The following is a 10,654-nucleotide window of genomic DNA, read 5'->3' on the forward strand; positions in this document are numbered from 1 at the left end:
TGGTGCAAACTCCTGAAATTCCTGAGGGGTGGCTGTGAGGGGACCAAACTCCTGCCTTCAGCCCAGGTGTCTGCATCCAGCACCTGGAATATCCCCTCTGTGCTGAGCCACTACCTGACCCAAACTGGCGTGAGAAAGAAACAGGGGGTGAAGGTGTTCCCTTCATCAGTGAGTGCCATAACAAGTGGCTTGTGGCCGTGAGAACCAGGAGAGCACAGAGGCAAGACCTGGGGCTCCTGCCTGTGTAGTCACAGTGTCATCAGCATGGCTAACCACCGACACAGCTAACCACTGACACGGCTGACCACTGGCACAGATAAACCTGGGCTGTAAAAAGACACCTAAGTCTGAGAAGTAGAGCAGAAGAAAATGTGTTTTCTTGGTGGGTTTTCTCCATTTTCATGTCTATTCTCCACGCATCAAGTCATCTTCCTCCCTTCCCTCCTCCTCCTCAGGAATCGCCTGTGGAGGCACCTGGAGAGATGAGGTTTTTTAGAGAGCCCTGTGCTGTCCCTGTCACCTCCTGCTACCAGGCAGCAGGGTCAGGACTCATCCCACCCAGCCCAGGCACCAGCGCTGGCAGAACTGGCAGCAGAGCTCTGAGCCAGGTCCCCAGGCAGCAAATCCTCCTTACCCCACGTACTTCCAGCCTGCAGCTATGGATTGCTCCCGGGATTGACACCTGCGGCTGGGGGAGAGACACCCAGGTCAGTGCACTCCCTCCTCCAGGCCCCCCCAGCCCCCCAGCCCCCTGGCAGACCCCACTGCTGGGCCAGGCCTGGCAGTGCCCGACGTGCCAGTGGCCCGAGAGGACTCAGCTTTATGGGCAGAGATGATTTAGTGCCCTGAGGAATATGGCTCTGGAGAGGCTGGGACGGCTTCCAACTCTTCCTTCCCTCCCCTATATATTAACTTTCCATGCATATGAAGCTGAAAGCTCTTCCAATCACCTCTGCAAATATTAATTAATCCTCGCAGCATCCTGAGGACCATTATTCACTCCTATTAAGCAAATATTATTAAATCCTTTTATAAGAGGTGAAGTGACTTTTCTGGGGCTGTGCAGGGCATAAGTAGGAGCGCACAGACTTTCTGTGCTGCAGCCACTGCTGCACAATGGCAAAGCTGCTCACACCTGAGCTGGGGGATGTCTCTGAGGACCAGGCACTCCAACCACCCCCAGCACCTCTGTGCTGTGTGGGGTACAATTGCTCTGTGGGACTCTTCTGAGATGCTCCAGCACCCAGCAGCTCTGTCTGCAGCCCAGAACCTTGAGGACCCCCCCTTCCCACTCTTGGCCACCACCCAAGATGGTGTTCCCCTTTCAGCTGGCCTGTTCTGGCTCACGGACACCAGTGGGGATGCCCAAAGTGACACTGGAGACAGACTCACTCTGGAGGAGCCAGTCGATGAAGGTGCTTGGGAATGGGGAATCCTGCAAAGAACAAGGAGGTGTTAAGAGTGTGTGAATGTGGAGGGAGGGCAGCAGCTCAGGGACGTGGGATGGGACACGGGATGGGACATGAGATGGGACAGGGCCGTACCTGCAGATCCAGCTCCACGAAATGCTCGGATGTCACGGGCAGTTTGGAGAGCGCAGAGTAGATTTTCCCCAGGAGCCCGAAGGAGACGACGCCTGGGGACAGGGAGAGGCCGTCAGGGCTGGGCAGAGCTGGCTGTGGGTCCCAGAGCCTGCCAGCGCCCTCTGCACGCAGCGTCTGGCAGAGGATGGGAGAAAATCGTCCTGCCCATCACGGAGTAAAACCCCTCGTCCTTCCTGTGGATCTCAGAACTCCCGGGGTTCTAAGGTTCCCATGAAAGCTGCTGCCCAGGAACTCCCAGATGCAGGTCCCACCACAAGGGGAACGCTGGGGGTAAAATGGGGACAGCTCTGCTTGCAGTGAAGCAGCAATCATGTCTGTGTGAGATTTGACATGAACAGATGCTGGGAGGGAAAACCCCACCGGTTCTGCAGGGCTGCAGCAGGGGGTCCTGGCAGAGCCACCTCTTGGTGGCAGCTTCAGCCTGTCCCTGGTTAGACAAACACCCATGAGAAGAGCAGGACTGTGGTGTTTGGCAGTGGTGGTGAGCCAGGACTGTGCCACCCACAGTGGCTTTGCTGGCGGAGCAAAGCTGCTCCTGCTCCATGCAGAGAAACTCCTGCTCCCATGGCTTCAGCTCTCCTCGGGACTCCTGCTGCCCATGGAGGTGACTGGACACACAAAACCCAAGTGTCACTCAATACAGAAAAGAAAATTTAATGACTTACGGTTGAGGAATTGTAAATTAATGTTGATGATGCGGACCCAGAAGTTGACTAACGGGCAGAGCTGCAACAGCAAAGAGTGGCACAGCCTTGGTGAGAACACTGTGGGTGCAGCAGCACATCCCCCAGCACGGCTTGAGTTTCACAGACTTAAATCAGGTTGGAACAATCGGCTCCTAGAGCACAGTTCCTCCATGGAGAAAGAGCCATATGACTTTGTTCAGCCCTCTTCTTAAAACAGCACAGGTTCTACTGAACAGGATAAGAGATTCTCTAACAGGCCCCTTTGCTCTAAGCGGGGCTGTTGCTTCTGCTCATCCCCCCCTGCCAGGGGAGCAGCTGAGTACAAATTATCCCATAACATTGCATGATGGAATTGAAATTACTCCTGACAAGTAAATTCTGACTGTAAGGAATATCAAGGAATTTTGTGGAATTCACTTATGGGCTGCAGGCATAAATATATATTGTATGTATATTGTGGATATATATCGTCCCTGACCATGGGAGGGGGGTTGGAATAACTGATGTTTAAGGTCCTTTCCAACCCAAGACATTCTGTGATCCTCTGTGTGCATGTATGTAAATCTTCCAGAGAGTTCTGGCAGGAGCACTGATTGCAGCTGAAATGCATCTTCACAGCAAAGAACATTCGGACACTCACCAGTGCAGGGACAAGGGACTTGAGAGTAGAGTTCAGCATTCTGCTCACCAGGTTGGTGAGGAGGCTGGGGAGGGAAAGGACACACCAAAAATTACCAGGGAAGTTGTCAAAACCTAGGACTTGACATCAGGACAAAACAGCAGCTGTGGAGGAGCCCCCCTCGTCTTCTCTCCTCTTGCGTTAAAAGATGCCGCGAGCCCACAGCTCCCCCAGGCTTCAGCAGGAACTACAGATGCTCAGGACTTGGTTATCTGGATCCCGTAGTCTGGTTGTTCTGGGAAGTTCTGCCCCAGTGCAAACTCGCAGGAGCTCACCCACACACTCACCCCTTCCGCAGGTTGATGCTGGAGCCGCCGAGCAGGTTGTTGCAATCCTTAACCACCAGCTTGAGGTCCCCGGGGGTGTCCTGGGTCACGGCGATGTGCGACGTGATGTTCGTTTCTACCGAGGATCCACTCAGAAAGTTAAAAATCCTGGGAAAAAAAGGGAAGCAGCGTGGAGGGTTGTGAGGGAAAGAGAAGCAGATGGAGCTGCAAGCACAGGCTGGGCTGGGACAGGACTTTAGTCAACCCGGCACCACCACCGTGTTCACCACTAAACACGTCTTCTAGTGCCACACCCACGGGGTTTTTGAGCACTTCCAGGGGTGGCAGATAGCACCTTTGGAGTAAGGACAGCCAGAAATGGCTGCAGGGAGAGGCAGCAGTGCAGTCCAGAGCTTTCCTCACCTGCAGATTTGCTCAGCATTTGGGGGTGTTTCTCCAGTGCCAGGGAGTGTCCCACCCTCCCCAGTGCCCTCAGGCCCCCATGGCCTCGATCTCCAGCCCTGCTTACCCTGGAAAGCGGAGCACCAGCTTCGAGTACAGGTTCAGCACCAGTTCACTCCCATGAAGGACCCTCCATGACACTCGGGCGTTCTCGAGGTTCAGCACCTTCAACCTGGGGGTCAACACAGAATCAAACCCACCTTGAGATGGCAGGATCAGCAGGAGCAGACCCTACAGTCCCATCTCTTCCTGCTCACTGTCTGAGCTGTTATCCATTTGGATATTCCCAGGTAAAAGTGAAGGTGGGGAAGGACCAAATCCCTCGTCCAAGAAAAGCCAATCTCAAAGCAGGGTCAGGTTTCTCAGAGCTGTGTCCTGCTGGGTCTCAACCACCTCCAAGGGTGGAGATTCCCTGACCTCCCAGACTGCCCATGGGGAAGACATTTCCCATTTCTGGTTGGAATTTCCCCTGTCACAGATCCTCATGTGAGCTGCGAGCCCAGGACTGATGGTTTGTATGACAGGGAGAGTCTGATCCCCTGGACACTACTGGTCACCCTATAGTGAGCCCCACAAAGGCTTCCGACTCACCAGGCATAGAGTGACATCTTCTGAGAGTTTCCACCACCCAGAAGTCCTCCTGCTTCACCCAGAAGACCACTGAGACCAAGTAGACTTCCATTGCCTGGGAGACCTCCTTTCCCAAGCAGCCCTGTGCCAAGCAGACCTTTATCTCCAAGAAGGCTGTTATTGCCAAGGAGGCCATTGCCCAGGAGACCATTGTTGAGGAGACCATTGCCAAGGCCTTCCCCACCAAGAATGCCTTTGCCAAGTCCTTCTCCACCAAGGATGCCTGTGCCAAGCAGACCACCGCTGCCAGGTTGTCCTCCTGCAACAGTCAGAACTCTGTTACTGTCCTGGCCATCCCTGCCCAGCAACCTTCCTCTCCCAAGCACTCCCATGCCAAGCAGACCTTCCTCACCTAGGAGGCCTGTGCCAAGGACCCCAGATCTGCTGGGTTCATTTGCTGCTTCAAGGGGACCTCCGCTTTCTGCTCCACTTGGACTTGCCTTGCCCAGGAGGCCGGTGCCAAGCAGTCCACCTTCACCAAGAGCACCTGTGCCAAGCAATCCGCTTTTTCCACCAGTGAGACCAGTGCCAAGCAGACCTGCACCAAGGGAGTCCCAGTTACTAATCAGACTTGCAGCACTGGGAAGATTCCTTTGACAAGGAAGGTTGGATTGGCCACGTTAGGTTGCTCTGCTGGTGGGATCTCACAGGGACCCCTGAGCATCCCTGAGCAGAGTTCCCCACAGAGATGAGCCTGCCAGGAGGCAGCTCCCTGATGATCAGAGGGACACACTGTGAGCCCAGAATGGCACAAGACTGGGCCATGACCCTTCCCTGGAAACACAGAAAATATCTGAACTCACCACCTATGGCTTGCTTTGGGTTCAGCAGGTTGAGGAGGCCCTGGGAGGGGGGCAGGAGGCCCCCGAGAAGGATGAGACACCAGAAGGGTGGCATGTCCTGACCTGGCACCTGTGGAAAGACCCACATCAGCCCACACAGCAGTTCCAGCACATGGGTACAGGCAGCCTGAGTACAGGTACAGCTCCCCATCCTTCACGTGCACTGCCCTGGGGTGATGGGGGAGGTTCCCACTGGACATACAGCTTCCAGAAACCATCCCCCAGTCCCCAGGGGATCAGCCCAGGCCTGCAGCACCTTCTTCCCAACCAGGAAGGTTGAACCACTGCTGTTTATCAGGTAGTAGCTGGAGCCCAGTGCCACACTGCTCCAGAGCCATCGACGTCTGGGCTCCAACACTGCAGAGCTGGGTGCCTGATTCCACAGGGAAGTGAAAATGCCATCTTAAGAGAGGAAGAGGGATGGAGATGAGGGAGGATGACCTTGTGCTGAGAGAGATGGATGGCTTTCAACCGCTCCGAAATGGCCCTGAAAGCGGAACTCTCGGAGGGGCACGGCCGGATAAAAAATGACGAGCGTCTCAGCCGTGTCCTTCTGCCCACCGTGAAGAGCACCCTGAGTTATTACAGCCCAAAGCACAGCCAGAATCAGACTCACTTTCCTGTGGTCACATTGTTTGTTTTTCTCATCTTGCTTCACTCAGGCAGTGAAAAGAGCCCGTTTTCCCTGTGTTTGATCTGCCCCGAGCCAAAAGAACAGCGCACCTTCAAGGACCTCCTGTTCCTGCCCAAACTCTGCCTCTCAGGGTGACAATGCAGGCTGGGCAGTGTTTGTTTATGCACGGAAAGGTGTTTGAAAAGAAAGGAGAAGAGGCTCCTGCTGCAGCACTGCCCTGGGTTCCAGCTCCAGGAGCTCCTTCACAGCCCCTGTCCCAGATGGAAACCCCGCCTTGTCCCTCCTGAGGAAAACAACGTGCCAGGTGCAGATGGCAGAGGTTCAGCATTGAGAAATAACATTATTTAGGTCAGACTGAACAACTTCTTTATCTCTTCCAGATACTTTTAAAAAAATCCCTCTATGACAGTTCTCGGCACAATTAAATTAGACTTTAATTCACTCGACTGTCTTTTACATTTTCCCTTTGATCAGCACGTAATGATGCACAGCTCCTGTAGCCACGATTATTGAACAGGAGAGAAGGAGAGAGGCTCGAGCAGCTTCTATTGAAAATCGTGTCAAATAAAATCAGTGGGATTTGTTGGAGGGGCTCTGCGAGACGTGAACAGCATTGCAAGAGGGTGCCAAAATGGATGTCAGGGCTCTTAGAGGAGTTCTTAGAGAGAATACGTGACCAGGCAGGCAGCTATCTCTGCGGTTATTAACAATATCTATCGGGATGCTGCTCCTCGGTCACACACATTTCAGCGAGCTGAGCATCTTGCACATGCAAAAGGCACGTCTGGCTCTGCAGATAAACGCTTATTTTACACCAGCTGAGGCGAGGTCTGGAAAGCTGAAAATTGCTCTGAATTCTGGTCACCGAGACCATGAAAAAGACTCCCAGTCCTTTTCTGCCAGCTTAGTCATTATCACAAACTTAACAACAACAGGAATAAACGTGGAGTTTAACAAGGAAGAGCTCTGCTAGCTTTAAAAATTAATTTTCATAAATGATTAAATGCTGCTACAGAAATCAAAGGAAAACATCATTAAAATTCCTGCTTCTCAAGCTGAGTTACACTGCGCCGTAGGTTGCCTGATGGAGCCGGCACGGTGGCCACGCTCCTTCAGTGCCACTTACCTGGACCCTTTGATGTCACAGTGGAGCTGCCCACGGTCACAGCTGCTGGCAGTGGCTTTTATATACCCGAGGTGAGGAATGAGGAAAGCCCAGGGAAGGATGGAGAGGGGACGTTTCCTCTTTGCTGGCTGTGAAGTGTGACTCCTGCACCAGCTTGACCCCGGGTGCTGCGTGTAGCAGTGCCAGGCTGTGGTCAGCAGCATCCAGCCAGCCTAGCAGCTCAACCCCTCACCTGAGGCTGGGTGCAGTGCCCACTGGCTCTCCAGGCTCGCTACCATCCTGCTCCAAGGGCTCCTCCCGTCCTACACCCTGTGCATACCTGGGCAGATGTGCTAGGACTAAGGGTGAAGCCAGGCAGCCCCTGAGTGCTGGGCAGGGGCTCATGTCCCTGGGCAGGGGATGCTCTGGGTCAGGCACATCCAGCCCAGTGCCATGTGGCTCCTCAACATGGCCATGGCTGTGGCCAGGGCATGGGCTGTGGCTCAAGCAGCTGTTGCTGCTCACACACACACAGGTTCTCTCTTGATTTGCTCTCCCAGAGTGACCCAGAGCAAAGCAGTAGTGTGCTGGCACACAACAACCCCCAACAACAAATCCTCCTCCATACCCAGCCCCACTGCAGTTCCCCCTGAGGGCAGTCACTGGGGCCAAGAGTGTCTCAGGTGCTGGTCTGGCCATGGTGTGGATGGTGATGGGCTCTGCCAACAGCACCAGTTCCAGTCCAGGGCAGCCAGGTAGAGGTTTCTTTCTCCCCACTCTCCTCTCTGCAGACCCCAGAGCATCCCCTGAGCATGGTGGTGACTGTGAGCCAAGGAAACACAGGTCAAAATGTTTGCAATATTTGCTGTTATGGTTAACTTCATATTCCCTACGTGAGAAATGGCTGCATGCACGGCCTCGCCAGGTCAGGCCCGTGACACTTCCTTCTCCAGAACTTCATGAAACCCAAACCCTGCTGCGCTCTCCCATGACAGTGGTGAGAGCACCCCACCCCCTGTGGTGTGCACCCCACCCCCTGTGCACAGATGGAAGGAGAAAATGCAGGACCCACGTTCAAGTCCACCTCAAGGAACTGGCTGATTACCAGGGGAAGGCTGGACTTGGTGTACTGGATGCTGCCCAGCAAACCCAGGGGCACCAGTGCTGGGAAGAGAGGAAGGGAGTGTCAGTGTTTCCCTGTTGGACTCAGCTGCAAATCCTCCCTTCATTGCCCGGCAGCTCCTTTTCCTCCCTGGTTTGTAGGTTGTGCTCCGGACAGGGAGCTGCTGGGAGTCCCTGCTCCTGGCACAGGGCAGATCTGGGGGCAGGGTAAATGGAGGGGTTTGGTCTTTCCCCCCAAGGTGCAGCAGCAGAGTGAGGGGTGTCCCATTCCTCTTGCAGCTGGAGCGGAGGTGACACATGGTGCAGGGCAGGACAAGTCCCAGCTGGTCATTGACAAGTCCCAGGGTGATGTCAACCACCAGGCAGAGCTGCAGGAATCAGGGTGGGATGGTGAGAACCCATGTTCAGAGCCAGAGAAGGACACTCAGCCCCATTTGGCTCTGCAGGGCTTCCCCTGGGCACGGGAGCACCGGGCACGTGGGATGGCACCCCTGACGGGGACTCCACCAGCTCTGGGTATGTCCCTGGGCACTGTGCCCTTCTTCAGACAAGTGGGGTTGGGATTGGGGCCCAGGAGCCCCATGGGGGATGGCTAGAGAGACCCTGTGGCTTTCATGAGGGAGGAGAGACTCCATTAGTCTGTAACGGAGCACCACTGGGAACTCCCAGCACTTGGGCAGACGTCGTGTTGAGAAGGAGGGACAAGCTGAGATCTCCCAGGCTGCTGCAGACAGGGTATGTATCCCTCACTAATCCCAAGCCACTGGATGGGTGGATGCAGCAGCCCTGAATAGTGACTGTGCTCCTGCTCTGAGCATCAGTGATGCCATGGGGAGCTGCACTGCAGCTTTTCAGACTCATCATTCCTTCCCAGAATGTATTTTTTTTTTTCTGATTTACCAGATTAGGAAGAAGTCTGTTCAGGACACTTGCCAATAAATTATCCACAATTGGGAGCAGGCTGTGGAAAAATAAAGAAGCACCATGAAAACAACCTGCTGCAAAGTAAATGGGTCTTGTTAAACAATTCCCTGTGAATAGCGCCGAGCACAGACCTCCCGGAGCAAGGCAATTGCAGCAGCAAAGTGAATCGTTTCTGCTTGGATTTTGCATGAGATAACTGTAATTTGCATCCCAAAATAGCCAGTGGGAAATTTATTGCTGCCTTTTATCTACTAGTGTATAGTCTCCTCAAATGAGCAGAAACAACCTCAGCCAGAGCGGCTCCTACGATGTACACACCACGTGCTCACGTCTGAGAGACCCCACGCCATGTCAGCTAAAATGACCTGTGTACGTGGCACATGGGACAGAACTGTCCCAGGGGACTTCTGGGAGAGCACATCCGTTCACTGTGCCTGTGTGAGGGGCTCACAGAGACCACCAGCTCTTCATCCAGCCCCGTGACGCTTCCAGTGAGTGGCCGTCACCTGCAGGGATGGAGGGATGGAGATGGATAACAGGGAAGTGCCTTCATTTGTTTGTCATTTGTAGGGGTGGGGTTGTCAGAGGAGGACACCACTGTCACTCATCCACTCAGGAGTCTGATTTTGATGCCACCAAAGAGCGTGTCACACCTTTCTGTCACCAGGTTGGGGCAGCCCGTGCTGACCAGCCTGACCCTTGCTGGGATGTTCCCCTCCATGGAAATGTCGGGCGAGTCAGAGACCGGTTAGACCAGAAATGGCAAAAGATACCGAGTTTTCTCAGTTATTTCCCTGTTTTAGTTATTTTCCAGTTTTGTCAGAAGCTCAGTTCTTTTGCTTTATCGTGTTTTTCTGCTTCTGCTGGGCTTCAAAGCAGAGTTAAACGTGTAGGCTGCGGACGGGAGTGTCGGTTCGGCAGCAGCCACCAGCGTGCAGCTCTTGCACCCTCTATGGGCAAACACCTCTGTGCTGCCGCCTGCTCTGCCCTTCTCTGGGCGGTTCTTCTGCGATGCAAACCTGCAGGATTCCCAGGCAGCTTTTTATCTCGTTTCTCTCAAAGCATCGGCCCCAAACCAGACCCGAGCATCTACCGAAGCCCCACCACTGCTCCCCCAAAACAGCACTGAAGTTGTTCCCCTGCAAGGCTCCCGGACGGTGCTGTCCTTACCTGGTGAGCCCCTGGAAGGTGCTGTCCAAGCCACCTTCCCCGAGGATGCTGAGCAGGCTGCCACCTTCCTGTGCCAAGAAGGACACCACCACCAAGTACACCTCCTATGAGGCCACCCAGCAGGTCCCCACTTCCATCAGTGCTGGGATATCCATTCTGGAGCAGCACCTCTCCCAGGGCACCTTGGAGGATTGTTCTTGCCCGGGCAAGCCTGTAAGAGCTGGACACACCACTTGCCACCAGACCCCACACAAAGCTTTCTCCTTTGAGGTGTCTGGCCAGTTGAAATTTTAATTACATAAAAAAACCTGCTCCAGGCTCAGTTTGGAGCGGGAGGTTTGCTCAAAAGCATTGTGCTCTTCCCTTCCATGCACAATTCCCTTCCAGGAGGGCAATGCCCAGGGCTGATGGCATCATGAGTTTGAGCCCCATTGGGCCACTGGATCTGGGGACACACAGGGAGGTGAGGGGACATCTGGACACCCATCTGCAGGGAGGTTTCCAGCCAGCTCCTGCCCACCCCAGCTTAT

The 10,654-nt window shown here is 54.3% G+C and overlaps 1 protein-coding gene across 1 annotated transcript; it reads right to left on the reverse strand.

Moving 5' to 3' along the window:
- Window positions 1-634: 634 nt before the first annotated feature.
- On the reverse strand, window positions 635-3,677 carry LOC126639326 (BPI fold-containing family B member 4-like). Its single transcript, XM_050314028.1, has 7 exons — window positions 3,659-3,677; window positions 3,257-3,371; window positions 2,931-2,994; window positions 2,270-2,330; window positions 1,545-1,636; window positions 1,393-1,435; window positions 635-688 (listed from the first exon to the last, which is right to left on the reverse strand). The coding sequence occupies exons 1-7, from the start codon at window positions 3,675-3,677 to the stop codon at window positions 657-659; spliced, it is 426 nt and encodes a 141-aa protein (XP_050169985.1). The 3' UTR covers window positions 635-656.
- Between the last annotated feature and the right edge of the window lie 6,977 nt (window positions 3,678-10,654).

Source organism: Myiozetetes cayanensis, unplaced genomic scaffold (genome assembly GCF_022539395.1).
Source record: "Myiozetetes cayanensis isolate MyiCay16 unplaced genomic scaffold, myiCay2020 scf19, whole genome shotgun sequence".
In the NCBI taxonomy this organism is placed as follows: Eukaryota; Metazoa; Chordata; class Aves; order Passeriformes; family Tyrannidae; genus Myiozetetes; species Myiozetetes cayanensis.